This window comes from Mesoplodon bidens (assembly GCF_964165515.1).
Source record: "Mesoplodon bidens genome assembly, chromosome: 15".
Taxonomy (NCBI): Eukaryota; Metazoa; Chordata; class Mammalia; order Artiodactyla; family Ziphiidae; genus Mesoplodon; species Mesoplodon bidens.
In genome coordinates this window covers 33179583-33207375 of record NC_138171.1, presented here as the reverse complement: position 1 = coordinate 33207375, position 27793 = coordinate 33179583, and the positions used below count along the sequence as shown (strand labels likewise).

The 27793-nt window shown below is 44.2% G+C and overlaps 1 protein-coding gene across 2 annotated transcripts; it reads right to left on the bottom strand.

Moving 5' to 3' along the window:
• Positions 1 to 532: 532 nt before the first annotated feature.
• On the bottom strand, positions 533 to 27722 carry PMS2 (PMS1 homolog 2, mismatch repair system component). Of its 2 annotated transcripts, XM_081257393.1 has the most exons (15): positions 27524 to 27722; positions 25365 to 25504; positions 24182 to 24268; positions 23896 to 23998; positions 23015 to 23198; positions 19611 to 19778; positions 18893 to 18990; positions 17411 to 17510; positions 15739 to 15823; positions 13988 to 14143; positions 10677 to 11547; positions 7254 to 7421; positions 4864 to 4964; positions 4129 to 4298; positions 533 to 1622 (listed from the first exon to the last, which is right to left on the bottom strand). In XM_081257393.1, the coding sequence occupies exons 1-15, from the start codon at positions 27634 to 27636 to the stop codon at positions 1479 to 1481; spliced, it is 2688 nt and encodes an 895-aa protein (XP_081113519.1). In that variant the 5' UTR covers positions 27637 to 27722; the 3' UTR covers positions 533 to 1478. The 2 variants fall into 2 exon arrangements, with proteins under 2 accessions (XP_081113519.1, XP_081113520.1); XM_081257394.1 differs by lacking the exons at positions 533 to 1622; positions 4864 to 4964 and having other exon boundaries at positions 4156 to 4298.
• Positions 27723 to 27793: the final 71 nt, after the last annotated feature.

The window sequence follows — 27793 nt, the reverse complement described above, 5'->3', positions numbered from 1 at the left end:
GGGGCCCACCCAGCCAACCCAGGGTACTCGTCCCATCTCACCACCCTTCCCTTACACCTGCGGCGCCCCTTGGCCACGTAGAGCAGGTTTTCAAGGGTTCTGGGATGAGGACAGGTGGTCTCTGGGGAAGGCCTGCCTCCCACAAACCCCAATATGCAGAGTTCTTGCAAATATTAAATCTTTCGGACAGGTCCACCAGTGCAGTGCTTGCACAAGTGGCAATGATCATTACTCGACTGTCTCCTTACACCTAAGGAATTCTAAGTTTGTAAATGGAAGGAAGCCCACTGTCTGGGCAAAGAGGTCAAGCGCAGGGTGTGGGTGGGAGGTCCACACTGGCCACTGTACCCCAACTGCCATCTGGACCCCGCAGAGGGCATTTTTACTTCCATTTCTGGCAGAGTTCAAATGGGACGAGACTCCATGAAAAACCATTTGACAACAGACAGGGATTCTTCCACCTCCAGTACCAGTCAGTAACTAGACCATCTTGCAGTTCACACTCCCAGAAAACCAAATCACAGCATCAACGTTACAGAAAAATCAAAGCCTTTTATTTCCCCTTGCCTACAACGCTCTTTACCACCCTGGCTGCAGCGGGGAACATTAAAAAATAGAGACCCCCAGGAGTGCCCTGGTGGCCTACTGGTTAGGATTCCGGGCTTTTGCTGCCGTGGTCTGGGTTCAATCTCTGATCAGGGAACTGAGATCCCGCAAGCAGTGCGGCGCAGCCAAAAACAAAAAAAAAAAAAAAAAGAGACCTCACCCTACCTGGTCGATTTCTTCCAGCTGGACAGAGAGTATCCCTTGGGGTTTTTTTGGATTATCTTCTAAATTTAATATGCATCAGGGTTGAAAATGACTAACTCAAAAGGACCATAATTTTCAATTTATGAAGTTCAACCATTATGGGCTTAATCATCATTAAGAGCTGAAAGTGGCAGGCTAAAATACGTCAGGCCAGAGCAGAAGTCTAGGTGACTTCCAAAGTGTTCTCTTTTTGTAAAACATGCTCTTGCTGCTACACACCACACACACACACACACACGTCTGTTCAAATGTGAAACAAAAAATGTTGCAAGCAATGCTCCATATGGATTGAAAAAGTTCTCAAGATCACTTCTAAATGGACCTGATGCATTTTTAAATGGCAGGTTCATTTAGAAACAAACCCCAAAAATGGTTACTTAAAACTCTGCCTTGCAAAACAGAAAAATCTGCAATAAGATCAATAGCTCTTTAAAATGAGGAATGTTAGGGCTTCCCTGGTGGCGCAGTGGTTGAGAGTCCACCTGCTGATGCAGGGGACATGGGTTCGTGCCCCGGTCCGGGAGGATCCCACATGCCGCGGAGCGGCTGGGCCCGTGAGCCATGGCCGCTGAGCCTATGCGTCCGGAGCCTGTGCTCCGCAACGGGAGAGGCCACAACAGTGAGAGGCCCGCATACCGCAAAAAAAAAAAAAAAAAAGAGAAATGTTGTCAGTTTTGAGAAATGATGTCCAGATTGGCAATGTGTCTCATGGTGGGCCTTCCGTGGGGACAGTTCCAGGGATGGTCCATCTCCCCCATGTGGGTGATGAGTTTCTTCATCTCACTTGTGTTAAGAGCAGTTCCAATCATCACCTGCATGTGAGACATGATGGCTTACATTAAAGTTTTACTGGTTTTTGGTTAGAAAAGCAACTCTTCAGAAGCCCTGTTCTCTACAAAGAGGCTGGACAAGATTACAACAAAAGCAACAATTCCCTGAAAGGTCCTCCCGAAGAACCATACCCTCTAATATCTCAGCCCTCGGCCTCTTTGTGAAATCCAATCCCTCCATGGCTCTGTCGTGGCAGCATATCCTCAGGAGAGACGCCGACCACCCCCGTCCAGGACCAACCAGTCTCACCAGCTCCACCAGCATCCACATCCCAGCCGCCCTGATCTCCCACAATGGCGACTGCAGCAGCCTCCTGACGGGCCCCCCCACTTTCCTCCTCCTCGCTTCAACTCGTCTTCCACTCGCGGCCAGTGATTCCTTTTAAAGGCGCGTCAGATCACGTGGCTCCTCTTCGAAGCCCCACCCCCCACCTGGATAAAAGCCCAAGTGCATCACCTGACTTGGCCCTCACTGGCCTTAGTGCCCACACCTGCGAGCAAGCAGCCCTTCCGCCCCCACTGCAGCCACACCGGCACCCCCTTGCCTCTAGTACAAGCCCACAAAGCGAGTACCTGCCTCAGGACCTTGTCACTGGCTGTGCCCTCTACCCAGGATATGCTTCCCTCATATATCTGCATCTCTCATGTTCCCTCTCCCGCAGGCTGCCGCTCAAATGTCCCTGCCTCCTCGCAATGAAACAGCTCGCCCTGTCTGTCCTCTGTAGCCCTCGGGCTATGCCTGAGCACCCAGGAGAGGCTACTTCAGTTGGGTGCTCAGGGAGGCCTGAGGATGGGAGGGGGCCAGGTGGGCAAAGAAGGCGTGCGGAGCGGGGCATCCAGGCAGAGGGACAGGGGGCGAGGACTTGAGGCGGGGAGATGGTGTGGCTAGAGCCGAGCGTAGGACACGGGGCCCACGGGTGCAGCAGGACAGCCCGCCCCCGTCAGCCCGTGTGCTGCGCGGAGATAGCGCTGCAGCACCAGGGACCCGCCAGCGTGGGGACTGAGGAGCAGCCCATGGCCCCAAAGATCTCTGCGTCACACAAGGACACGGCATTGTGAACACCTGGCCATCAGCACAGGCCGGGCCCAGCTCTGACGCCTACCCCCGACTCCAGGATGGGAAGATCAAGGTTAGGCCTTTATCAAAGAACCATCTGTGGCTGAAGTCAGGTCCTGGGCCCTATTCTCTCATCAAACTCTTGCCTGGAGGAATTTCATCCAATGCCATGACCGTAACTTAGAAAACCTAAACCTTTCTCTCCAGCACTGACACTTCCCCTGGCTCTGCATTCACTGACGTGACTGTTCTCAGACACCTCCTCTCACGTCTAATAGGATCTCAAATACAACGTGTCTAACAGAGAATGCTGAACCCCACCGCCCCCAAAGGTGAAAATGCCGCAGCCCCTTGCCCCACCTCCCTCATTTCCGTTGTGACACCCCCTCTGTGGTCTCTTCCCCATGGTCACCCTCCAGCAACTCCTGACACGTGCAGCACAGACGCCCAGGTTCGGACCAGGATCCCAAGGACCCTAAGTGGGTCCCCGGACGGGGCCCCACTCCCATCCTGGTCCCCCACCCCAGTCACACGGGGTCAGCCTCTGGCTTCGCCAAACACCCCGAACCTTTGCACTTGCTATTTCTTCTATCTGGAAAGTTCTTTCCCAAGGGGCTCCAGCTCACCTTCCAAGAGTCAGCTGGGAGGTCACCTTCTCAGTCAGCCTCACCCCGACCACCCGCCTCGCTTCCTGGTGCTCACTCCCCACCCCCATACTGTTTTCTTTACTGAACTTGTATCTGAGGCTGCCGTTATTAATGTTATGTCCATTTCCCCCACTAAACTATAAGCTCCACGAGGGCAAGGACCTCATCTGCCGACCTGTGCCCCCAGCACCCGGACCAGGGCCGGCCACCCAGCGGGGGCTCAAGGGGTCTCTGCTGAGTGAATGAAGGGGTGGGCCTGGTGATGCAAACACACGTGCTCTGCTTTGACATCAGGCTCATCACCAATCACTACTATCGTTTTCTAGAACCAGTCTGAGCAGCAGCAGCCAGACAATACGTAGTGTCTGCCCTTGGGGCTCCTGTGAAAAGCGAGCTGACTGCAGGGTTCTGGATAATCTCGTGCAGGGCCCTTGAGGGCTGGCAGCACCTAATCTTTACCCACCAGTGTCATTAATGCCCATAAGGTCCACAGACGAACAACGTGGATACCCAGCTAACTGCGTGGGAGCGATGAAAGCTCTGAGGACACGGCTTCAGGGACGCTGAGAAAGAGCAGTAATTATGGGTCGGAGGTCTGACCTAAGGCAGACGTGAAGGGCTTATGTGTTACAATGGCTGAGGACAATGGGACTCTACGTACACAGCCCAGAGCGACCATCACCCACATTTAATAAGGCTGACAAGTCAGGGCTAAACTGAGAACTTCCAAGGCCCATGAGCTGGAGAAGACCCACCAGGCTCCTGCAAAGATTTCTTTACTTACAGACTTCCGACAGGCCCTGGAGGCAAACATCTGCCTGACCCGGGAAGGCCGGCACATGACACCGGGGCTGTCGCTCAGCATGAAGATCAGTTCATCTACATCCTGGGGTCCAAAGGTCCAGCTTTTACTAGTTGGCAAGGAAATCAATTTAGCTCTTTCAGTGACCGGCGCTAAAAGAAGAAAATTTGGAGAAAAAGCCATCATTTGAAAAATCCGTTTCATTTGGGTGCTATTTGTAAGGAACATCTGAAAGAGAGGGCAGAAGCAAAATGCTTTCGGGGGAAACCATGTTCATCTCTTATAAAATACGCTGAAGTGTATGACCTCAAAGATCGTTCTCGGGCTTCCCTGGTGGTGCAGTGGTTAAGAATCCGCCTGCCAATTAAGGGGACACGGGTTCGAGCCCTGGTCCGGGAAGATCCCACGTGCCGCGGAGCAGCTAAGCCCGTGCACCACAACTACTGAGCCTGCACTCTAGAGCCCAAGAGTCACAACTACTGAAGCCCGCACACCTGGAGCCCATGTTCCGCAACAAGAGAAGCCACCGCAATGAGAAGCCCGCGCACCACAACGAAGAGTAGCCCCCGCTCACCGCAACTGGAGAAAGCCCGCGTGCAGCAACGAAGACCCAACACAGCCAAAAATAAATAAATAAGATAAATAAATTTATCAAAAAAAAAAGATCGTTCTCAGCTCTAAAAGGACACAGTGCTGCAGTCCTAAGTAATAACTTACCGTCTTCATCGATAACAAACTCAAAGCCATTCTTTCTGAATATTTCCAGATTTTCTATTAGAACTGCTTCATTGACAGCCGTTAAGTTGAGAGTCTGAGGTCTGAAAAACAGAGACCCAAACTAGACCTTGAAGTCAAACATTTGGCTCTAAAGCAGAAATGAAACTAAAACAAAAATTCTGTGATTCTTTGAATTCATTTCAAAAAGCAACACGAATAACATGCTTTCAGCTATGAGCCTCTCCTGTCACAAAACTCTGAGCATTTCCTTTTAATTTCTTTTTTTTTAAGTTCTTTTTAGAAGTTAGAGTAACTCCAAAAGTAGTCTGCCTTTCCTCAATCTGCCATACCACCCCAATGACTATCTTTTTAAAAATTCTCTTCTCCAAGATAACGATATGACCTAAAAATGCTATTTTTCCTCCTCACAATAAAGACAATTTGAAAAGTTGGGTTCGGTCACTACAGACGTTTGAAAACAGAAGAAACAGCATCTGTTTTGCTATCCTGCTCCTTCTGCTTGCATTCTTTTTTTTAAAAGATTTTTTTTTGATGTGGACCATTTTTAACGTCTTTATTGAATTTGTTACAATATTGCTTTTGTTTTATGTTTTGGTTTTTTGGCCCCAAGGCATGTGGGATCTTAGCTCCAGGGATCAAGCCCATACGCCCTGCACTGGAAGGCGAAGTCTTGACCACTAGACTGCCAGGGAAGTCCCCCCTTCCTGCATTCTTTATCCATCCATCTCTCCTCTTGGATTTACTGAGTGCTTAGTAAGATAGACACCGCTAAAGGCAGGAGATATAAAGCTGAGCAAACACAGACCCATTCTCTGCTCTCATGAAACAAATAGTCTAGTGGGGGAAAAAAGACATTGATCAAACAGTCAAACAAACAAATTGTAATTACAAACTACACTGAGAATCAGGAAGAAGAGACACCCAGGGCCATAGGAGCACAGAGCATGTGAGACTTGGCCTGGAGAGAGAGGGAATCAGGAAAGGCTTCTCTGAGGAAGTGACCTTTGAGCTGAGATCTGGGGCTGAGTGGCAGTTATCAGGTGATGGGGTGAGGGGTGGGTGCAGGGCCAAGTATTCTAGGCAGAGACAACAGTCTGTAAAAAGGCCCTAGGATGGACCACGGATGTTCCCAGAGCCACACATAAAGATCTGCTTCATTCTGCTTAATGGCTCTGTAGGAATTCATCAGGCCTGTCAAGGGAGAAGGAAGGATGGCCAGAGTATAGAGAACAGGAGAAGAGGGCTTAGGAACAGCTGAAGAGGTCACCAGGGCCAAACTATGCAGGGCCGGTAGGAAAGGATGCAGCTGTGGCCTTTATCCTTTCATCCTGAAGTGTGATCCACGTGGGACCCACAGTGGCCTGTGATTATCCAGGTCAACTTGAAATGCCACAAACGAGACCGTACTTACACCAAATGGCTAAAAAATAAATGACCTCTGTAACAGGGGCAGGAATAGCTCAGTACTATACAGTGGCTCATTCAATGTCTTTACTATTACTACTTACTCCTACTGAAAATAAATATAATTAAGCCATTCTGTAGGATACAGAGTACTCAGCAAATAAACGAGGTATGTTTTCCAGCTGAGTGGCTGTTTTAGTGGTAACTTCTTCATGCTGGGATCTGCTGCTTTTGGGATCTGAGTTAATTATGTAGTTTAATTTCCCAAAGGAAAATCCAAGACCTCTCCTTATGACTTCGCTTAAGAAAAGACTTTTGGTTTATATGCTACACCATCACACCGCCTTGTAAAATGGTCAGTGTAAAACATTCAATTTGGCAAAAGAGAGATAAATACCAAATTCTGCAGTGACTAATCACTGGAATTGCTCTACCATAGCTGAGGACAGACACACAGGCACTGCTGACCTTCTGAACGCGTGAATTCCATGTACTCTAAGTAGATATACTCTGTACTATAAATTGCTCTTCATCAAAAGGATTTTCTGGCCAACTAGTGATCAGCATTTTTGAACAGCTTAAAAGAACTTTAAGTATCTTTTGATACTTAAAGAATCCATTAGCTGTGTGACCTTGGGCAAGTTATTAAACGTCTCTCAGTTTTATCACCTGTGAGATGTTGGTGGTAATACATAGTAACTACTTCAAACATTTGTGAGGATTAAATATAAATTGCTTCAACAGCGCCTGGCACCAAATAAGCACTCCATAAATGGCAGGTATGACTAGTATTACACAAAAAGTATAAAAATCTGCTGTAAGGATATGTACAGCCAAAAAATACAGATAGATAGATAGATAGGTATAGATAGGTTTAGACAGAGATAGACACACTTATAGCTAACAGATCTTAAACTTGGGGGATGAAAAAACACTGAAAATTCTGAACACCGAAATGAACTTACGCTATAAGCCTTTGACCCTGGAGAACAGTGTGCTGTTGAAGCATCTCGAAGTTGTATTTCTCATCCGTGGCATGCTGGTCCACTATGAAGATATCTGCATTCAGTTTGGTGATGATAAATCCCAAGTTAAACTGACCAATGATTTCCATTTCTGTAAACATCGTTTTGCTGCATGTAGAAAATGTTAATTAGAAGACATTTTAATTTCTTTTTTTGTCTGCACTGCACGGCTTGTGGGGTCTTAGTTCCCTAACCAGGGATTGAACCCGCACCCTTAGCAATGAAAGCATGGAGTCCTAACCACTGGACTGCCAGGGAATTCCCATTTTAGAAGACATTTTAAAAGATTCCTTCTCGCTTATAAAACACTAATAAAAAAGTACAAAAACATAAAATAGACAAAGTCCCTAAAAAATCCCACTTTCTAAGGATAACATTATTCATTCCTCCAACTCTCCAGGTGACATTAGTTACTACTATTAATGATTTGGTCCATATCCTTCCAGACCTTTGACTATACACTGTTTAAAAAAAAAAACAAAAATGGAATCAATTCTTCATACCGTTTCACTCTCATCACTTAACAATGAATCTCAGATATTTTTTCAGACCCATATATAGAGACCTACTTCATTCTTTTTAATGTCCATGTAGGAATTCATTATACGGATGTACCCATTTGTCTGACAAATTTTCTACTAAAGGACACTTCAGTTGTATCTATTTTAAGAAACACAAACAAAGGTGCAACATCCCTGTACATAGATCTTCTCTACTGTGGATGTATCTGTATGATAAATCCCTAGATGTGTTATTATATATGTATGCTTTACTTTGATAGGAGATCTATAAAAGTTTACACTCCCACCAATATGTACAGTTGTCCCTGGGTATATGCAGGTGATTGGTTCCAGGACCCCCAGGATACAAAAATGCAGAGATGCTCACATCCCTTACATAAAATGGCACAGTACTTGCATATAACCTATGCACATCCTTCTCATATACTTCAAATCATCTCTAGATTACTCATAATACCTACTACAATGTCAATGCTATGTAAAATAGTTGCCAGCACGCAGCAAATACAAGTTTTTCTTTTTGGAACTTTCTGGAATTAAAAAAAAATTTTTCGATCTGCAGTTGCAGGACCGGCAGATACGGAGGGCTACCTGTATGAGTACCTTTTTGTCAATACTGGATATCAATCCTTCTAATAGGGAGCACCCCCTGCCCCCTGCCCACCCCAGGCTGAGCTTTAGACTTTGTTGGAACAGGCGTGGCTGCATTTCATTCATGAATGAAAATAAGTTGGTTGGAGTAGCAGAGTGCTGGGCCTCCTGCCTGCTGCCAGTAGCTGCCTCGTAGGAGGAAAAGACAGGGGCATCACAGGAGCAAGAGAAGCCGCTGCTCCTGCTGTCTTGCGGTGTCCCTCCAGCGCCCCCTGCTGATCAAGTCTAACAGTGCACGAGGAGAAATGCTTACATGGTTCAGCCTTCAGGACTGCAAAGCAGGGCAAAGAGTGGATTTGGAACTGAGAGGCAATAAACAGGTAACTGGCACAAATACCAACTCCCTGGCTCTGATTGCTCTTCCAGGAACCGCCTGAGACGGCTCCGGTTCCCCAGGCAGATTGCCCACGGGAAGAACCTGTGCCGGCCTGAAGAGCCGGGTCTTCTGTGTCTTCAGGAGGTGTATCTCCCACCATAAACTAGAACCTAGCATCTGGCTTAAAGAAACAAAGTTTTACAGCTTGGTATATTTAGTTATAATTCAAAATGCAGAAACAGGAGCTGGTAAACACAACCTCAATATCTTCACTGCTGCCTAATCTTTAGCTCAATACTTTTTCCTGTGCTTCTCAGGAAAAAGTAAACCTCATTAGACCAATAGCTCAGAACAGAAGTACAGCCAATCCAACAGCCGTGCCCTGAAAGCCAGAAGCCAATGCCAGACCCTTGTGGATGAACTTCTCAATGTGACCTTCTGGGGTACTTGTCAAAAATGCTGATTCCTGGGCTCCACACCCAAGATCCGTCAGATCTACTAAAGCAGAAACACTGGAATCTGGCCATACATAGGTCCTGCTTGTTTAACAAGCTCTCCAAGTGATTCTTAGGCATACCCACATTCAAAAACCATGGTAGGGGCTTCCCTGGTGGCGCAGTGGTTGGGAGTCCGCCTGCCGGTGCAGGGGACACGGGTTCGTGCCCCGGTCCGGGAAGATCCCACATGCCGCAGAGCGGCTGGGCCTGTGAGCCATGGCCCCTGAGCCTGCGCGTCCGGAGCCTGTGCTCCGCAACAGGAGAGGCCACAACAGTGAGAGGCCCGCGTACCGCAAAAAAAAACCATGGTAACAGGTGAACAATACATGTTTGCAAACTTAATTAAAATCTCTATTTAAAAATATTTAAGGAACCTGGCTCTCTTCACTGGCTCCCTCTGAGTTCACAACCAGAGAGGTTCATTTCCATTAATTACACACCTTTTAAAAGAACGTTCCTGGAAACCCTTCTCCGTGTAAGCTAGGCACTATGAATAACAAAGAAATTATATAACACTCGGTGAAGAATTTTTTTTTTCTGCAGTACACGGGCCTCTCACCGTTGTGGCCTCTCCCGTTGCGGAGCACAGGCTCCGGATGCGCAGGCTCAGCAGCCATGGCTCATGGGCCCAGCCGCTCCGCAGCATGTGGGATCTTCCTGGACCGGGGCACGAACCCGTGTGCCCTGCATCGGCAGGCGGACTCTCAACCACTGCGCCACCAGGGAAGTCCACGGTGAAGAATTTATAACTGAAATTAGGCAAAGCCTGTGTGGTCCAGGCTAAAAGTGCTCTAAAAATGCAACATACTTGCTGAGTTGCACTGTGCACAGGACACAGTACATTTCAGTAACTGGTGACACAAAACAAAGACAAAATTTAAAAAATAAAAACTATTTCAAAAGAATTCATCATTTTTAAGAGTCACAATGTTGGACATGACTACTGTCAAGAAAGTGCTGGTGACCAGTGTTTTCTATTATCTGTATCGTGAAGAGTTCTCTTTAAATTGACTTTTTTACTTAGCCTTATCTGATGCAATCTTCTTGAAATCATAGCTTTGATAATGTGATCATTTTTCCTCATACATGTTAAAATGGAAAGATGGGAAATAGCAATGTTCCCCAAAGCTGCCCTGAATTCAATGCAGGGAGAAGTCACCATGGGCTGAAAACCTCCAGGAAAAGGAATAAAATTGGGGTCAAGGCGGCCTTGATTGATTTGGACCGATGGAAAAGATGTGCAGAGAAAATCTAAGGAAAAAAATTCTTGCAAGATTTCAGGCTGCAGAACTGCCTGGTGAAAGAGTTCTTTAAAGAAAATTAATGTGATGGATGTGAGAGGCAAGGAAAAGAAGTTGGCGAGTGGAAAAAGTGTTACCTTATCTCTTTTCTTAGTTCATCTTCTGCTGCTTGATTTTCTCCAGGGCAAATCTTTGCCCGAAACTTCCTATAATTTTGTCCACCTTCTCGTTGCTGTTCTTGCTGACATAACTGCTTTATTCGTTTGGCTAAAGAGCTCATAGAAAAGTCAAGCGGCACTATTTTCTTGTTAATTTCAACAGCTACATCCACCTCGGACGCTGAAGCATTCTGAGTTTTCATGGACTCTGGAGGGACATCGGGATTTAAAGGAACCCCTTCTTTTTTAAAACGCTTTGCGTTTGGGGATGAGAGATGAGTAGGCTGCAGCAAAACTCCAGGTCGGGAGCCGCTTTCTTCGTGGTCTAAGTGGCAATTCGTGCCCGAAAGACAATAGTCAGTTTCGGGTAACTTCTCCGAAGACTCCACATTTTCTGGCGAAAACCCATCTTTGGGGGAGCTTGCCACACGGTCACTTCTGGGGTGGCTGCCCGTTTTTGGGGTGCTGGACCCCTCCTCAGAGCCGGCAGATACGCTGCTGTGCCCCCAGCCCTCCTCCGTGTCCACTCTGCCCATCGGGTCACAGGGCCCCTGAGTGGAAGTCATCCCTTCCTCCCGAGGTTCAGAGATGTGCTTCCAGGAGCAGAGGGGCCCTGAAGTGCTAGGAAATGGGGTGCTGCTTTTCTGTCGTGGAGAAATCCGTCTTGGGTCGGTGGCCTTCGGGCCCCGAGACTTGTTCTGCACTGTGTGATGAAGGGAAAAGGCCTCTCTCAGTCTGGAAATGGTCACTGCCCTTTTCTCTTCCCCGCGAGTCCTTAACGGGGCGGGATCATCCTGCTTTTCTGGCACGGGCTTCTCCACCTCTGCCGAATGCCTTTTTATTAAGTGACCTAAGCAGATGTGAACAGAGAAGGGCATCAGGGGCTGCGCGGAAATAGAATAAGGGGCTACTTTTACGTTAACAGGCACTTCACAAAAGAGGAGCTCCAAATGGCTGATCCAATGTGTGAACACAGTTCTACGTGAACCATAAAGGAGACATGAATTAAAACCACAATGTGATGCCACTATATCACCAGAACAGTTAAAACTTTTTTTAAAAAATGTTTACAAGGCTGAAGATCAAATGGGATGCTTAAATACTGCTGGTGGTGTTGAAATTGGTACAACTGCTTTGTAAAACTCTCTGGGAACATCTAATCTGAACATGCACACCTGTGACCCCGCACTGCTATCCTACCAGAAGTGTCTACCTGTGCTGGCCTAAACCATGGATGGGGATATTCGTGACAGCTATATTCATGACAGCCCAATCCTGGAAACAACCCAGTTGACCACAAATAAGTCGTGGTATTTAAATACAACAGAATACTGTACAGCAACGAGAATGAATAAATGAATTGTAACACAGGACTTGGATGAATCTCACATACAAAATATTGAGAGAGAAACCAACGATGGAAAAATGTAAATACTGGATGCCTTCAAATTAAAAACAGATAAAACGAATCCATGGTGTTAGAAGTCAGGAAAACAGTTCCCACTGGGGGTTAGTGTCTGAAAAGGGGTACAAGGGTGGTTCTGTGGGTGCTATTTCCTGATCTCACAGCTGATGCACTCACGACACATTTGCTTCTGTGTGGATGCTGTACTTCGATGAAAGGGCTAAGAAGAGGGCGTCGATTTCACTGTACCTCAAGATGCAGAGGTAAGTTGAGCAGTTTCTCTGTATGGGGTGGCCTCTCTGACCACGCGCGCGTGTGTGCGTGCGCGCGCGCGTGCGCTCAGACATGCCACCACCAGCCCATTCCACAAAGATGTGATGCTCCCTACCATCCTCCGCCCCATCCCCCCCGCCCATGCGCGTGCACGCGCACACACGCATGCACGCAGCCATACTATCCCACGCACAGTGGGCGGCAGAGATGTGAGGTCAGTAGTTTGGCCGCACTCAGGGCAGTGGTCCTGTGCGCCTCTCCCACCACCCAGCAGCTCCGCCCCACCCTTAGGAGCTTGTGTCCCCACCATACTCTCCGACTGTCACAACTGCTGACCGTGGCACTGGATGAGAGCGCACCTCACTGTCTTCCAAGTCAGCCTCTCGGCCCCCCAACCCCAGAGGTGTTAGGGAATGTGAGGGCAGAGCCACTCTGGGTCCCGCCCCTCCTCTTAACCCCTGGCTTATGGCTCCTGGTACCCTCGGGTTACGAAGCCTCATCCCAGAACGACTTCCTCCCATTGTCACCTGAGCTTTCCACCAAACATATTTTCAGCTTCCTGAGCAGCTCTCTTGTCTTTTCCCCCCGCCGGAGGACACAGTGATTGGGACCCGCCACCTCCGTCTCTGCACAAACAGACGTGGAACTCGGGGGCAGGTTGGCCTAGAGAAGGGTATCCACCCTAAGGAGTGCATCTGGCTGTCAGAAGGGGTAGCCGCCAGCTCCTGCCTCTGCTACGGAAGGCTGCTGGGGCTCAGCTGTGGACTCCTCCCCGCAAGGTGCCCCGGATGCACTTAGTTTGGATGCAAAAGAATAAAACCAACTATTTAAACGAAAGGCTGCTCACTCAGGACCAGGAAGTAAAACAATGATTGTGTATATTTTTAGAGGTCAAACCAGCTTTGGGCCAAGTCTCATCTCAACATGCCACTCAGTGATGAATGCACAGGGGGGACGTGAGGGAAAACGGCAGAGTAAGGCCCCCCCCAAATTCCCTACTCCATAAAAGATAGGAGAAAACGGGTAAAAATGGTCAGAATCAACTTTTTCAGAACTCTGGAAATTAACAAAAGGCTTGCCACGATCGGGGAGTGTTTTTGTTTGGTTTTTGGGTTTGGCCGTGCCGCTTGCCTCGCAGAATCTCAGTTCCCAAACCAGGGATTGAACCCAGACCCTGGCAGTGAAGGTGCTGAGTCCTAACCAATGGACTGCCAGGGAATTCCAATGCAGGCGTGTTTATTGAAAGGAGAATGGGTGAGTCTTGGTAAGAATGTATCCCTGGGTGATAACGGAGGTGGCTTGCATCCGTTTTAGTTCAGATTACCTTAAATCTGCAGCTACATACTTTCTAGGGTGACAAGTCCTCTCTGAGTTGGCCATTACCCCCTCTGACAGCCAGATCCACTTCTTGGGGCAGATACTCCTCTAGGCCAGCCTGCCCCCCATCTCCATGTCTATTTGTGCACTGTGCAGAGATGGAGGTGGTAGGTACCCATCAAAATCTGATAGATTTTGTTTCATGCCAAAAAAAACTTTACCTCCGAAAGAATAAGGAAAGTATCACAACAGCTACAAGTTTCAGAAGCTGTTTATACACTTGTGTTTTTCTTACCTTCGACATCAAACAGCGGCTGCTGACTGACGGTGAGTTTGTTAACATCACTATCGAACATTCCTATCAAAGACGTCTTTAAAACTGCCAACAAAAGCTTCTCCTCCTGTAGTAAAATTTGCCTTTTATCTGGAGTAACGTTGATGTCGACACATTCTAAAGCAAAATAGAAAAGATTCCAATTGTGTTTAAGTTCACATTTAACAAGAGAGATTTCCCCATCGACTATTTGATTCACTTGCACTTGCCAAAAGCCATGTCCAGATTCATATTCATACTATATAACTAGCCCTTTCAAATAAACAAGGAAAAGATGAATAATTTTTTAAACAGATGAAATATGCAAGCATTTGAGTAGGTAAATTGCAAAAGAAAAAAAGCAAATAAACCCATGAAAAGGTATGATAAAATTGCAAACTAAAATGTCATTTTTATCATCTATTGAATCTGGTTAAAAATTATAATACCTAGTACATTGTTGGTAGGTGTGTAAATCGGTATAACAGGATCCCATTCACTGACCCAATGATTCTACTTCTAGAAATTTATCTTAAAGAAATAATCAAAAATATAGGTAATGATTTATCTATAAGAACAGTATTTAAAGTTCTAAAAACTGAAAACAACTAAAATAGGCACAAACATAAAAGTTTACAATCAAGATATATCCACACAGGGGCTTGCCTGGTGGCGCAGTGGTTGACAGTCTGCCTGCTGATGCAGGGGACACGGGTTCGTGCCCCGGTCCGGGAAGATCCCACATGCCGCGGAGCGGCTAGGCCCGTGAGTCATGGCTGCTGAGCCTGCGCGTCCAGAGCCTGTGCTCCGCAACGGGAGAGGCCACAACAGTGAGAGGCCCGCATATGGCAAAAAAAAAAGGTATATCCACACATTGAAATACAATACAGCTATTAAAATCATGTTTCTGAATAAACTTTAATGACATGGAAGAGAAAATGTTCACATCTAAGGATAAAGAGCACAAAATTACCCACAATTATTTTCTCACTCCAAAAAATATGGATATATATCATTATATATATATTTTTTAAGGTGTGCACATATATATTTCTAAGCACCTAAAAAAATATTGGATAACAATAAACCATAATATTAGCAATCAGAAGAAAAGTATCTACATGAAATGAATTATTTTCAAAATCAGGGAGAACATTTAGTCTACTTTCTCCCTTGGCTGACATGAAAGTCACATTTTCCGGAAAATACAATTAATGTAGTTTCAAGTAGAAAGCAGGAAAGTCTGTATAAAAAATAAAAGTCTAAAAAGATTTTTTTTTATTAAAAATTTTTTTAAGTCTATAAAAATATATATCACCATTAATTGTTGCTATAAAAGTCTCTTTCTGGTCATATCAGAGCTTTATAATCTCATTTTATTCTTTTAGGAGTAAGTCACCAGGGACTTCCCCGGTGGCACATTGGTTAAGAATCCACCTGCCAATGCAGGGGACACGGTTCGATCCCTGGTCCGGGAAAATCCCACATGCCATGGAGCAACTAAGCCCGTGCGCCACAACTACTGAGCCTGTGCTCTAGAGCCTGCAAGCCACAACTACTGAAGCCCGTGCGCCTAGAGCCCGTGCTCCGCAACAAGAGAAGCCACCACAATGAGAAGCCCGCGCACCGCAAAGAAGAGCAGCCCTCGCTCGCCGCAACGAGAGAAAGCCCATGTGCAGCCTGAAAAAAAAAAAAAAAGTCACCAATTTTACTGAAATGTCAGTGGAACTTACCCAAATCAACAGAAATGTTAAGAACAACAAATGGATACTGATGCCGGTTATACATGTGATAGACCTCATTCACAAGTCTGGAAACCTATACAAAAAACAAAGATTAGAAAAGAATAAATGTTTCCTTCCCCCAGTTTCTAATAACATGCTACTCTAACCAACCGTTAAAAGGATACATTTTGAACAGCTTTCTTGAGGTATAATTGGCCTAAAACAAACTGCACTTAAAGTATACAATTTCATAAATTCTGACATATATAAACACCCATGAACCCATCCCCACAATCAAGATAATGAAGATATCCATCACCCAAAAAAAGTCTCCTCTTTCCTCTCAAAGGGGTATCTTTAATCATAGATTCATAAAACTGAATCTTTTTCCATACTCAAGATGCTCTTAAAGAAATGTCAATAAAATGAGGTGTGGTTTAAATGTTCATAAAACACATTCAAATGTACACAGAAATGTATTTATATGAATTTATAATGAGATTATTAAATGGCATTAGGGATAAGCCATAAAATCACACCAATTACAATACAGGTTAAAAATTCAGAAGCTGAGGGACTTCCCTGGTGGTCCAGTGGTTAAAACTCTGTGCTCCCAATGCAGGGGGCATGGGTTGGATCCCTGGGTGGGGAACTAAGATCCCGCATGCTGCATGGAGCAGCCGAGAAAAGGAAAAAATAAAATAAAATAAAAACTTCTATGCTCTATACGCTAAAACATATTTTTAAAAAAAGAAAAAGAGAAGAAAAATAATAGAAGCTGAACCATATCTGGTTGATAGAAGTAATTTTGGGGAATCCCCTGGTGGTCCAGTGATTAAGACTTGGTGCTTTCACTGCTAGGTATAATGTTGCTGAAGATGCAAAGTCAAAACTGACCACTACAAGTGCTAAAATCATATCAAGATGATCAGTTTAAGTTTGAGGCAGGAGTAATCTGGGCCCTTATTCTCCTGGAAAATGGACAGAACGAAGAGAAAATACAAAAGCATATGCACGTGTGTCAGTCTACACCAAATAGTCTAGATAATGGTGACTGTTTTAAAATGTTTACTTTCTTCTAATAGTGATAATTTTTACGATAATAAATATATTGGTTATTAATATGTGTCCATATGTATGCACGTGCACATATATATAATTGAAACCACTGTATGGTAGGTGTTTTTAAATGCCTAAAATAAGATGATTTATAGATAACCAACAAGGCTCTACTGTAGAGCACAGGGAACTGTACTCAATATTCTGTAATAACCAAAATTGGAAAAGAATTTGAAAAAGAATAGACACATGTGTATGTATAACTGAATCACTTTGCTGTACACCTAAAATTAACACAGCACTGTAAATCAACTATACCCCAAAATAAAATAAAAAATTTTTTTACAAAGAAATTAACAGCGAGATATTTTAAAGCTATTTTAAAAAATATTTTAAAATGACAATATAGCATTGTCTGTTAAAATAAATAATATCAATATATTTGCATAAAAACATGTTTTTAGAATAGAATTGATTAGAAGAATGAAAAAAAAGATAAAGTAATGTTTCTGAGTCAAAGTCCCAAGTTCCATGTAAATTGCCTGTGTCAGAAAATGTTATTTAATAAAAAATAAAATTAAAAGCTAAAAGAAAAAACTAATCCCCCCATATTTTGAAATACCTTTGCTGGGTCACAAGGCCGCCGATTGATAAAGAAAAACTGTCTGTCCGTTGAACTTCTTCCCACACCGTGAGCACAGTGAGAAATAAAACCTGAGATACTGTTCAATGTTAATGCCATTAGGGCAGGATTCCAGAGCAGAAAGGATCAGACACACATCAAACGGCACAATCTCAAAGTGAAAAATAAAAACATAACCCCTGGTGACGAGCTGACAAGTATTAACATTTCAGATAACGTGTATCTGTGCTCCATTCTGCTGAATCATTAAGGAACACAGACCCTCTGGAATGTTCCAAAGCTCCCATCGTTGACAGATCCTCCATGGGCAACCCAGCGGGTTCAAAACTGATTCGTTTCAGCTCTCACTTTCCCTATTAAATCCTTGGCCTCCACACAAGGAGTGGGTCTCACCCCACAGTCACATTCTAGAACCTTCGTGCAGTCCCCACCAAGCTGTCCAGGAAGCCCAAGGACCTGTATCCAGTCTCTTTGCCCACATTCCCCGCCTTTTCAAAATCTGTTCTCTTGGGATTTCCCTGGAGGTCCAGTGGCTAAGACTCCGCACTTCCAGTGCAGGAGGCGCAGGTTCAATCCCTAGTCGGAAAATTAAGATCCGTATGGTGCGGCCAAAAAATAAATATAAAACATAAAATCTGTTCTCAGTTAGCAAACTTGTATTTCCTATGGCGTTGGTTAAGGGCTTCACCTGAGATTTACCCCAGGGATATTTGAGTTTCCATAAGAATGATACCTTAGCATAAAAAATGAATCCCTGGGCTTCCCTGGTGGTGCAGTGGTTGAGAGTCCACCTGCCGATGCAGGGGATGTGGGTTCATGCCCCGGTCCGGGGAGATCCCACATGCTACGGAGCAGCTGGGCCCGTGAGCCATAGCCGCTAAGCCTGTGCGTCCGGAGCCTGTGCTCCGCAACGGGAGAGGCCACAACAGTGAGAGGCCCGCGTGCCGCAAAAAAAAAAAAAAAAAAAAAAGAATCCCCATATTTAATTTCAGGGATAAGCCAAAGGCAAGTGGAGGCAGGGTAAGCAATATGGGCCCAATTCTGCTTATGGAAAAATGTCTATTTTTCTTACACTAAAAGTAATGATGCTGGACTGGATTCTGGGTAAGGCACGAGTTAAAGGAAAAGCGCCTCTACCCCTCTATGCCAGGCCCTGACAAAGTGAAACATTATACATAATTTAAGAGTTATTCTAATTGTTCACTAAACAGAGCCTCTTCTACAAATGCTAATTTAATAAGAAACCCCCTAAAATGCATCAGTTACCCAGAATATTGCTTACATTAAGAACCTGACTCCTCCATATAAATCCTCTCTCTCAGCAATAATACTGCCTACAGTTTATAATGGACATAAGAAACTATAAGCTTTAAAATCACAATCTTTAAAAACAAAACCAAAGGGAAAAAAAAACTCAAAAAAATTGTTTGATCGTAATTTTCCTGGCACCAATTAACTTACCAAAACAGGTTATGCAGAGCCTGGGAAGAGCTCAGCCCATATTCTTCACGGACAGTGTCACTAGGGGGCAGCTGCACAAAAGGGATGAGGCTTTGCAACTGAAAGGAATCAAGGTTTACAGTTATTTCCTAATAAAGCAAGAACCGGCCTGACTTCAGAAAGGAAGATATAACGAAGGTTTTGTGTGTTTTCCTTCCTAGCCAAGCTATCCACATTAAGAGGACAAAGAATCTCAATAGTTGCATTTTGCAGTTCTATAATGAATAATTTTGATTTATTAGCAAGATGAAACACTTGTGCTCCTACTTATCCATAAACAATACATTGCCCACAATATTTTTTTTTCAAGGAGAGAGTAAAAGTATTATTTTAAAACTTGCAGCTCCTAACATTAATTTTTGTGATAGGGACATAGTCTAAAAAAAATCAATTCTTAGAATTTATTCTTTATGCTATTGGAAAGGACAGTAGAAACCTGCCATAATCACTAGAGCAATATGCATAGAGCAATAGAGTAATAAAGTGTTTTTAAACAACTGGCCACCCAGTTTTTTGTTTTAGAATGATTATTTTCATTGTGTGGTGGTGGATGGATAAGAGTGAGCTTCGGTCTAGAGGCTAGGAGATCAGTGAAAAGACTGCCGGAGAGCTCCAGGTGAGAGATTTGAGCACCTGAATCAAGAAAAAAACAAAAAACAAAAGAACAGGCCACCACTACCTGTTTCTGCCCAAATACAGATCCAATATTTTCCTTCATGCTGGAGCCTCCACTGGTGCACACCACAGGCTGCCTCTTACCCTGTCCAACCTGATTGGTGCAACTTACACGGATGCCCGCTGAAATGATACAGTAGGCGTGTAAGACCTGGACCATTTTGGAGAACTCCTGTTTAAAAAACACAAACGCAAGGACTCAATGTTACTTCAATCTTACAAGAAGCGCATGATTCAAGTTATACAGTCAATTCAAGGTTCTCATATCATCTCACAAATAAGGCAAATTATTCCTGACAGAATGATCCATGAGTTGAATCTCCCTATGTGGTATCAAAGGGAAATCAGAGGATAAGGTTCTTGACCACACTTCCCTCATTTCCAAAATGTCCAGGCCTTCTGCTCTAAAAATCGAGAAGTATGTTCCCTTTAACCTCGAAATCCCTCCTCTGGAAATTTATCCTTGTAGAAAGACTCACATAAACAATCAAAGATCTATTATGAAAGGGCTTCCCTGGTGGCACAGTCGTTAAGAATCCGCCTGCCAATGCAGGGCACACGGGTTTGAGACGTGGTCCAGGAAGATCCCACATGCCACAGAGCAACTAACCCCATGTGCCACAACTACTGAGCCTGTGCTTTAGAGCCCGTGAGCCACAACTACTGAGCACACATGCCTAGAGCCCGTGTGCCTAGAGCCTGAGTTCTGCAACAGGAGAAGCCACCGCAGTAAGAAGCCCGCACACTGCAACGAAAAGTAGTAGCCCCCGCTCACCACAACTAGAGAAAAGCCTGCACACAGCAATGAAGACCCAACACAGTCAAGCATAAAAATAATAAATTAAAAAAAATTTTTTTAAAGATATATTATGAAAATGTTCATTGAAACAATCTGTAATTGTGAAAAATTATAAACAACCTAAGCAACCATCAACCAGGGGCTAATTAATTACAGTATATCCACATAATGGTGCCATGATAAAAAATAAGGTAGTTACCAATCGACCAAAAAAAGGTATCTACAATATACTATATTAAAAAGTCAAGGTATAGAACAGTATATGATCCCAATTGTTTAAAAAAAATAGAAACATATGTATAAAGATTGTATATACATGTATGCATTTAAAGTCTAAGGGATATAGGGACTTCCCTGGTGGTCCAGTGGTTAAGACTCCACACTCCCAATGCAGGGGGCCCGGGTTCGATCCCTGGTCAGGGAACTAGATCCCACATGCATGCCGCAACTAAGAGTTTGCATGGTGCAACTAAAGACCCTGTACACCGCAACTAAAGATCCCGTATGCTGCAACAAAGACCCAGAGCAGCCAAATAAATAAATACTAAAAATAAAAAATAAAAAAATAAAGTCTAAGGGATATAAACCAAACTCTGGGAGATAGGCAGAGACAATACCAACTTTCTACTGCACACAATTCCATGTGACTTAAATGTTTAATATTCTCTGTCACTTGATTTCATTTTTTTAATATTTATCTTGAAAATTTTCCCAAGATTTATAAATACATGAAACTAAAAGGAGTCTGGAAAGATTCACCAAACTGTTAACAATGGTCATCCCTGGCAAGCACAAGTTCTTTATGCCTATATTTTCTGAGACACCAATTTTTTTTTACCATAAGATACAAAATAATAATAATAAAAATTTTCTCTGTACAAAAAATTTTTAACATTTAAATTAAAAAACATTTTTAAAGTTTCCTGTATTTTTCCAAAATTAATGAAGTTATAACTACCGCAAATTGCTTTAAAGGTAAAGAAAGTTTTTAGCAGCATATGTTTAAGTAACGTTTTTGATTATAACGAATATAGGTACAAAACAGAAAAGTACAAGGAAGATGGCAAAAAGCACAAGTGATCGCACATCCAGGAATAACCACTGGTAGCATTCATGCGTCTACTCTCCCAGGCTTTTTTCTATGCATATTTTGGCCAGTTGCTTTGTTTTTACAAAACTGTAATCATACACACACACACACACACACACACATACACGTATGATTATATGTGTATATATATGATTACGTATATACACATGTACATATACACAGACAATTTATAACTGCTTTTTAAACACAATTATATAATATTTATCTTTTTCATTTTCATTCCAATTCATAAAACTTGTAATGATTCACTTCTCAGGGAGCCAAGAAAAATGACCTTATTAAAAAATATAGAATAAAAAAATAATGCTTGTCTTAAAAGACTCATTTCCCATATTAGAAGACCTCATAAACACAATGATGATTCTTTTTAAGAAAAGAAAAGGGCGGCTTCCCTGGTGGTGCAGTGGTTAACAATCCACCTGCCAATGGAGGGGACACAGGTTCGAGCCCCGGTCCGGCAAGATCTCACATGCCGCAGAGCAACTAAGCCCGTACGCCACAACTACTGAGCCTGCGCTCTAGAGCCAGTGTGCCACAACTACTGAAGCCCTCGCACCTAGAGACCGTGCTCCGCAACAAGAGAAACTACTGCAATGAGAAGTCCACGCACCGCAATGAAGAGTAGCCCCCGCTTGCCGCAATTAGAGAAAGCCCATGTGCAGCAACAAAGACCCAACGCATCCAAAAAAATAAATAGATAAATAAAATAAACAGATTAAAAAAAAAAAAGAAAAGGGTAAATCACTCAGAAGTTAGGTCTTTGAGGGGAAGAAGCAAGCTAAGCACTTCTCCAAAAATTAAGGGAAGAGAATGAACGGGAGTGCAAACCACCCTGAGTGATCTTGGACTACATTTGGGCATCACACTCTCTAGACTCTTGGATTCTGAATTTACCGTACCTTTCTTTTTTAAATTAATTTACTAATTAATTTATCTATTTTTTGTCTGCACTGGGTCTTTGTTGCTGCGCGCAGGCTTTCTCTAGTTGCGGCGAGCAGGGGCTACTCTTTGTTGCGGTGCGTGGGCTTCTCATTGCAGTGGCTTCTCTTGTTGCAGAGCATGGGCTCTAGGTGTGCGGGCTTCAGCAGTTGTGGCACGTGGGCTCAGTAGTTGTGGCTCGCGGGCTCTAGAGCACACGCTAGTAGTTGTGGTGCATGGGCTTAGTTGCTCCACAGCATGTGGGATCTTCCCGGACCAGGGCTCGAACCCCTGTGCCCTGCATTGGCAGGCGGATTCTCAACCACTGCACCACCAGGGAAGCCCTACCGTATGTTGTTTTTTTTTTTTTTTTTTTTTGCGGTACGCGGGCCTCTCGCTGTTGTGGCCTCTCCCGTTGCGGAGCACAGGCTCCGGACGTGCAGGCTCAGCGGCCATGGCTCACGGGCCTAGCCGCTCTGCAGCATGTGGGATCATCCTGGACCGGGGCATGAACCCATGTCCCCTGCATCAGCAGGCGGACTCCCAATCACTGCACCACCAGGGAAGCCCTCTACCGTACCTTTTTAATATTTCTTTGAAACTCCTTATGGCGCACAGGTAGCGTATAAAATAACTGCTGCACACTGACTGTCGTCCCTCTGGGTCGTGGGTAGGGGGTTTTCTGGAGGATTTTTCCATTGTGATCAAACACCAGTCGAGTCCCAACCTTCGCAGATGTGTGGCAGGTAGAAATGGTTACATCACTGTACGAAAAAGCCAGCAGAGCACAGTCAGCTAGAGACTCCCAGGTGCCGGTCATCATGTGCTCATTTTCTCACTTCTGTTCTCTCTAAACTCCCCTAAAAAGATGATGATCCCTCCGAGATCATCAAGAGAGTTTAAATGCGTGAGGAGTCATCATAAAATCCAAGGTTTGGCCCAATAGATAGTGAGAGAGTTCTATAAATGTTTGTTTTGATAAAAGCTTTGATACTTATTTTGGTTAAACTGCAAAATAAAAGATCTCAAAACTTACGTATTCACCAATAAATATTTATTTCTCAGTTTGGCTACTACTGTTCTAACAAAATCTTAGAAGCTGTTGTGTAATTAAATAAGTGCTTCAGCTAAATTTTTTCCTCAACATCAAAATAAATTAAAACCAATAGCATATGGCATCTATTGTGTATTATCTATACGTTACTTTTAAATTGAGAAGTTACTGCTTTAATAAGGGTAACAATTTTTTTACAATACTATTTGCTTCATTTCGTTCATTCATTGCTCACATTTCAGAAGTATTACCACTTAGGTTGGTAGTAAGATAAAACAGAATGCAGAAGTTAGTAGTTGAGACATTCAGATGGAAAAGTGTAAACCATAATGATTCTAATCATACTTTTTAATTTTCAGAGAGATTTTTATAAGGGGTCAAGTTAGTGGATAAAATTATTGCATCACCTCAGTGCACAGAGTGAGCTCAGAGCTTCCCCCCGAAAGCCAAAAGTTTCAACCTGAGTGAGGTCAGCAAACTCCTGAATCTTAGAAGTGTGATGCTTCAGAGCTGAAAGAGAGGTGGAGAGTAAGGCCGAAGAGATCGCAAGTGATACAACAATGACCACACACAATACCCACCCAAGTGACTGGTTTTAAAAAGCTGTTTTGTGTTTCCTAAGACAGTGTTACACCAAACTCTCAGACATTTGGCCCAAATATTTTAAAATAGGATTAGCAAAATTCAACTTACTTAAGCCTTCAAAGTTTTCTTCTTCTACCCCGCATCCATTGTCTGAAACTTCAATGAGCTCCACTCCATAGTCTTTAAGCCTGAGCTCTAGAAAGTTTAAAATATTGATTTCTCAAATTGATCCATGCAAAAAGGCTTTAGAGTGACAGTATTTATAACTTACAAAATGCAACTTTGAGTCCTAACTATATTTATTTAAATGTACTACTGTCATTTTGTATATTTTACTTTTTAAAGTCCTTCTTTGCTATTTACTAGCCCAGATAAAATAGTTTTGTTTGTTTGTTTTGCAGTATGCAGGCCTCTCACTGCTGTGGCCTCTCCCGTTGTGGAGCACAGGCTCCGGACGCGCAGGCTCAGCGGCCATGGCTCACGGGCCCAGCCGCTCCGCGGCATGTGGGATCTTCCCGGACCGGGGCACGAACCCGTGTCCCCTGCACCGGCAGGCGGACTCTCAACCACTGCGCCACCAAGGAAGCCCTACTCTTTTTTTGAGGTTATAAAGCTAGTAAAATATGATCCTAGGAAGTCTGATTCCAGAACTTGTTCTCTTTAATGACTGTGTTAAAATTATCCTCTTGAAGGAAAGAAAAAAGAAAGAAAATAAAAACAAAACTATTGGGCTTCCCTGGTGGCGCAGTGGTTGAGAGTCCGCCTGCCTTTGCAGGGGACACAGCTTCGTGCCCCGGTCCGGGAAGATCCCACACGCCGCGGAGCGGCTGGGCCCGTGAGCCATGGCCGCTGAGCCTGCGCGTCCGGAGCCTGTGCTCCGCAACGGGAGAGGCCACAGCAGTGAGAGGCCCGTGTACAGCAAAAAAAAAAAAAAAGTAAATTCCTTGTGCCTTAATGTCCTCATTTGTAAAATGGAGGTAATAATTATAACAATAATAATAATTCCAATCTCATAAAGTTATTCTACAGATTAAATGAGGTAACCCATCTGTATAGTTCTTAGCTCAATGCCTGCTTGGCACATAGTAAGAACACAAAAAAGTTAACCGCTATTATTATTATTACTACCTAGCTAAATACTAGGCACATAATAAGTGCTAAATTTATGTTTAAAAAATAATAATTTCTCTGTATATCAATACTTGATTGTCTTATTACAGTAACAAACATTTCTTGAATAAAACAGCATAAACTGATTATTTCTTGTGGTTTAAAACTCTCCCAAACTTACCAATGTTAGTGGCACCGGCATCCACACTATTTTCTACCAACTCCTTCACAGCAGTGCTTAGACTAAGAATCACTTGCCCAGAACAAATCTGATGGACTGACTTCCGATCGATAGGTTTGATGGCCTTAGCAAGTTCTGAACTAAAGAAACAGGTTACAAGAAACAGCAAGGAGGCAATTATGCATTTTCATCCTGGTTTTAACTGTGGGAAACGATTCATCTCCGTTAATAGTTAATGTGTCTAATCCATTCATTATATTAACATATCCATTTATTATATGCACAAATACAAATGTTGGTCTAAAATCCTTAAACATCTGTCAAAAAGTCTTCTGAATAGATACTTCAAATGAAACAAACATTTAAAATCCAATTAAACTGGGATCTACGTGGAGGAGACACATCCCCCTAAAGCTATGGGTGAATAATCTTTTGCAACAATAGGATCTTCTTTCTTGAAAATTGAAAGCAATGTTTCCCACACAATTTGAAAAGCCAAAATTTTGCGGGGAAATCCAGTGTTCATGTCAAAATCAAAACCATCTCAGAAATCAGGTACCAGTTGGGTAACTATTCCTATTGTTGCCTACAAATCCCCACTCCAAACCCAGGCTGCCAGCTCCTGCCTTAGCAAAGGCCCTCACAGTTCTGGCTGTACCTACCTTCAGAATTTTCCAACTGGTTTGTCTCCATTTTCTCTCTACTTCAATCAATCCTCCATGCTACCACCAGAGTTACTTTAGAAATCACAAATCTGGTCAAATAATTTTTCTGCTTTAAGAACTTACTAGCAGACTTCCCTTGTGGCGTGGTGGTTAAGAATCCACCTGTCAATGCAGGAGACACGGGTTTGAGCCCTGGTTCGGGAAGATCCCACATGCTGTGGAGCAACTAAGCCCGTGCGCCACAACTACTGAGCCTGCGCTCTAGAGCCCACGAGCCACAACTACTGAGCCCACGTGCTTCAACTACTGAAGTCACCACGCCTAGAGCCCCTGCTCCGCAACAAGAAAAGCCACAGCAATGAGAAGCCCGCACACAGCAACAAAGACCCAACACAGCCAAAAAATAATTATTTAAAAAAGAAAAAAACTTACTAGCATCCCACTGTCTGCTATATTAAGTTTCAAATCTAGTCACAATTGAACCCCAATCTACCTTATTTTGTCTCTCTCTCCAGTCCTCCCATTGCCAATTCCTCTACATTCTGGTCACAGCGAACAACTGTTTCTTGAATATCACAAGCTCTTTTAGACACTGCATCTTGCCCATACAGGTGTGTAGCCTCCTACTCCTCTGCCTGGTAAACTACCTCTCGTCTACGTGTTCACTAATTTAGCAATTTCTAGTAAAAGGTTTTATTGATAACTTGGGTGTAACTGAACACAGGAGCATCCCTGGGAGGGAAATCTTTGGGTATTTCCCACAACATATAACACATAATAGACCCTCGGTAAACCCTTGTTAAAAAAAAAAACAACGAACAAACATCTTTACTCTTATCGACCTTGCAAAGAATTCCACTCAAATTTGTCTTAAATGGAAAAACTGCAGATGACACCACTTAAAATGGAATAAAGTATCTCTAAAAAAATTGTTGATATGGCAAGACACCATAGGCTACAGGTCCATTCCTGATATTTATTTGGAGGAGTGGAGATAAAACATTTAAACACAGACAGCAAATCTGGATTCAGGAATCTGACACAGTGCAACAGTGCTACCCGAAGATTCGCTACCCCTAATTCGGTGTAGCTGCGCCGGTAATCGCATACTCGAGATACAGAAGCAATGCGTTTTTTAAAACTGTGCGCCTCAATTTAGCATGTGCCTTAAAGCCTCCCCGAAAATAACCCTCAATTTTAAAAAATAAGAGAGAGCAACCAGGTAAAAAGGAAATTAATCCCGTCTACTGGGATTTCAAGCTCCGGCTTCAGGTCCACAGATGCATGGCGGCGACCCGGCAGCGGGCCGAATCCCCCGCAGACCCCGACCTCAAAGTGCACCCACAGGGCGGCGGGTTGGGGGAGCGCCGAGGAGCCTGGCCTGGGGCCTCCGTGCGGCCGGCTCGCCCAGCGCCGCGGTCACTTTCCCCTCAGGGGTCTGGAACGTTGTGGGCCTTAGGGCGACCGCGAGTAGTGGCTGCAAGCTCGGCTCACCTCGGCCCCTCGGCTCGCTCCATGGATGCAGAGCCTGACTCTGGAATCGGAACAATTTGCGCCGCCGCTCCCACGGTGGGGGGAGAGGGAAATCCCGCCACCCTGCCGCCCATTGGCTGCTTCCGACACTGTGTCCCGCCACTTCCGGATAAGGCTACGAACGCTTCCCACCTCTCCTTCTCTCTGATTGGTTGTGTCAAAGGTCGAGTCCATGACGTTAAATTAGCAGGGGCCAATTAGAGCACAAGAACTGAGCTTTCCCGGACGCCA